This window comes from Atta colombica, unplaced genomic scaffold (assembly GCF_001594045.1).
Source record: "Atta colombica isolate Treedump-2 unplaced genomic scaffold, Acol1.0 scaffold107, whole genome shotgun sequence".
NCBI lineage: Eukaryota > Metazoa > Arthropoda > Insecta > Hymenoptera > Formicidae > Atta > Atta colombica.
In genome coordinates this window covers 4,885,631-4,889,116 of record NW_017259192.1, presented here as the reverse complement: position 1 = coordinate 4,889,116, position 3,486 = coordinate 4,885,631, and the positions used below count along the sequence as shown (strand labels likewise).

The following is a 3,486-nucleotide window of genomic DNA, read 5'->3' as shown; positions in this document are numbered from 1 at the left end:
TATATATATATATATATAGTACCATCAAATATAAGCGTATTAACGAAAATGTAAAATGCAAGTGGATAACAATTTTTATGACTTACTGTTAGTGAACTTATTTCTTTATTGTTTGAAAATAAGGAATGTATTGAAACCAAGATCATTCATTGCTTTGATAATATCGGAAAAAATGCAATTTTTATATATTGAGATATCAGTATAGTAAAAAAAAAAAGAATTTATTCGAACATTTTATTGGCAACCATATTTTATAAGCATATTTTAAAAAAGAAAAATATATATCCGTAATATTATTACAATCAATATTTTCTGTCTTCATTCTCGTATTTAAATGGTAGATTTTCTTTATCTATTGTTATGCATAATTTTTACATACAATCGAAAGAAATTACATGATTGACCATATAAACAATGATAATATAATATATAAATGATGAATGAAAAATGTAAAAAATTAAGTATATTAAATTAAGTATATTAAATTTTATAATCATAATTTGTCAAAATATTTTGTAGTTGTTGGATATGTATAAATTTCAGTGTTCGCTTGTTCTTTATTCTTTATTTAGAAGAGGCATTGAAGAGACTAATGTATAATTTTAACTGTTTTCGAAACAGATAAATACTTTAATAAAAGTGACAAATGAAAGACGCAGAAGAAGCATTGTATTTCAATATGATTAAGGATTAAAGACTATTGAAAAAGATTGTGAAATTCTTTCTTTGTCACATTATAAAACCAATGAAAAATCGAATACAACTATTCTTCTGCAGCTTTTTTAGTTCCTATGCTTTTTATAAAAAGAAAGATGAGCTTTTCAATTTCAAACGACAAGCTCGGTTTGCCTTGAAAGGTGCAGCAGGCTGCACTGCGATTATTCAAGGCGGAAATGGGGACATCACTGGCTTGTGATGACTTTTACGAAAACGCTTCGCCTGCAGCTAATTTCCATGGTTTGAAAACGAAAGGTTCGCGAACGAAACGACAAAGTCACGGCACTACTATTATGAGTCAACTGCAGGATGAACAACGCTAATGCGTTCAATCAGACCGCACATTATGTCTCTCGTAAAAAAGACGAGAAAGGAAAAATAATTATAGCAGTTACTTACTTAGTTTATTTTTAATAGTACATCGAACACTTTATTAAACACATTTAATTAAATATATCAAGAAAGGAACACGTAATTCTTTTTGCTAGCTTTCATCATAGTCATTTTATTATACTTTTCTTTCTATTATAAAGAATTTTATGAATTATGTAACAAAAGATATTTTCTAGCTTATGTTTAATAAGTAGAATTATGCAAAAAGGATTTATTATTTGCTTTTGAGTTACAGAAGTTCTTTTTATAACGAGTATTACGATTACATTTTTGGAATATATGTTTATGAAAAAATAAAATGTAATATAAACTATGCTTTCTGCACACAAACACAATATAAATATCAATTATTTTAAAAGATTGTTTTTAATCGTTTTTATACTTCAAAAAATTGTATTGTACATTCGAGCCTTAAAAACATGTTACTCACGTATACATATATAAAGCTAATATAATAATATAACTCGCACTCCATAAATTTTCACGAAAAGAGAGAAAAACTGTTCACTCATTTTGAATACTATAGTAATTTATACAATTATCAATACTTCGGGCAGTTTTTGTTCGTTCAATTTATATGCGATTATTGATGGGAATAAATACGGCGCGCGCATCGCCATGAATTTCATTAGTCTTCCTAGCGCCAATTATTTTTTTAATTGCACAAAGGTCTAATTATTCCTATGCGCGTTTTCTCTTTATCACTAATATCATTCGCACGAGTGATATCGCATCGCGTACGCGTCCCGAATGTAAATATCTCGCGCTCTTCATGAATTTTCATTAGTGACTCGCTAGTTGTCGTTTGATCATGTCATCTTTCGCATGTCATATATTACAGAGCATGTGAAAAGCAAGGACTTAAGTCTAGAAACTCGTTTTCGAGGATTAGTATGTCAGAATTGCCGATCTGCGGCTCATCATTCTGTACACTTTAATGCTGACTGCTTCATCATGGAAATGTGAATTTACAAGTGTACCTGAATGAGAGAATTCACAGCTTCTTAATATTCTCCTTAAGAAACGTTATTTAATTTTTTATGACTCATAAGCAAACGCTTCGCGATTTGCTTGCTGAAGATTACCGAGAGTATTGTGTAATAATATTAGGATTATTGATCTTATGTGATTGCCTAGTTTTCTCAGTAATAAATAATTCATCGATACATATATATATATATATATACTGACGTCTTTTTTTTCGTATTAAATAAAAAGAGTAGAAAAACTGATTTATCGGCAAATAGAAAATATTAATACTTAGGAAAAGTCTAGGGTAAATTTTTCGTTCTTTTCTTCCTCTCGACTTCTCTTCCTTTCTAAGAGGATTATTCACCCTTTTTCACGGGGTTTACATATCTCGCGTGTTGCAGAAATCGCACCTCTCAATTTCAAAATACCAATATTCCAAAGCCTGCAATAGAATTTATATCACGGATATCATAACACGTTTACTTGGAGCAAACTATCTTTTTTACTTACGAAACTGTTATAAAGTGATTACATACAAAATGTAATGCATGTAATGTAACTTGTTAATAATGCAATTGTCCATTAACGCGCGCGTTCTCGAAAAGACAAATTGAAACAAATCTGATATTCAATAATTAATACTTTTTTTATCTTGCTTTTAATTTAAGAATGATTATTCTTGAAACAACGCATAATATAATAAAGTAGAAAAGAAAATAGTGATAGGACGTTATCAGTAACAGTCGACGACGATCGCCATACCTCTCGACTTTTGCCGAGAACCATTCTCGATATCGATCCCGGGCACGTCTCGATTCGGCGCAACTCTCAGCGTAAAGTTTGACACCGTAAACTGGTTTAGCGAAAAATGGCTTAACTTGAAGTGGCCGGCTCCATAACGTCTCCTCCTCCACTACCATCGCCGTCGGGTGCTATACAACTACGATAGACCTGATTGTGATTTAGAGCGACGGCGGCTTTCCCTGTTTGATCCTGTAATTGAGTAACCGTTCTCACGTTGCTGCGAGCAGGATATTTAGATGCCGACCACAATCTGCTCCTGGCAGTATTTCGACATTCAACTGACAATATGGATGTCATTATCTTCCATACGTGATCTTACACTGATTCCAATATTAGAATGTTAAAGATTTGTTCATGTCAGAGACATGAAAAATAAGCTTTTCTTTTAACGTTAATCACTATATCTGCTTGCTTGTTGTTTATTATTTTAGGTTTAATTAAAAGTTTTATTTTAACCTATATTTGGCATTCGTTGTTTTTTCACTATTTAAATATAGCAATTAAAAATATTCTATCTAAAAAATCTAAAAAAATTTTTTAAACATACTTGTGACATTTTTTCATAAACTATATTCATTTATATAACTCTGATATAATTAA

The 3,486-nt window shown here is 30.5% G+C and overlaps 1 protein-coding gene across 1 annotated transcript in view; it reads right to left on the bottom strand.

The window, feature by feature from the left end:
- LOC108691986 overlaps window positions 1-3,183 on the bottom strand; it is a 43,330-nt gene extending 40,147 nt beyond the window's left edge. The window contains exon 1 of the mRNA XM_018200050.1: window positions 2,961-3,183. Within this exon, the coding sequence (XP_018055539.1) occupies window positions 2,961-3,183 (223 nt within the window). The remainder of the gene's footprint in view (window positions 1-2,960) is intronic.
- Window positions 3,184-3,486: the final 303 nt, after the last annotated feature.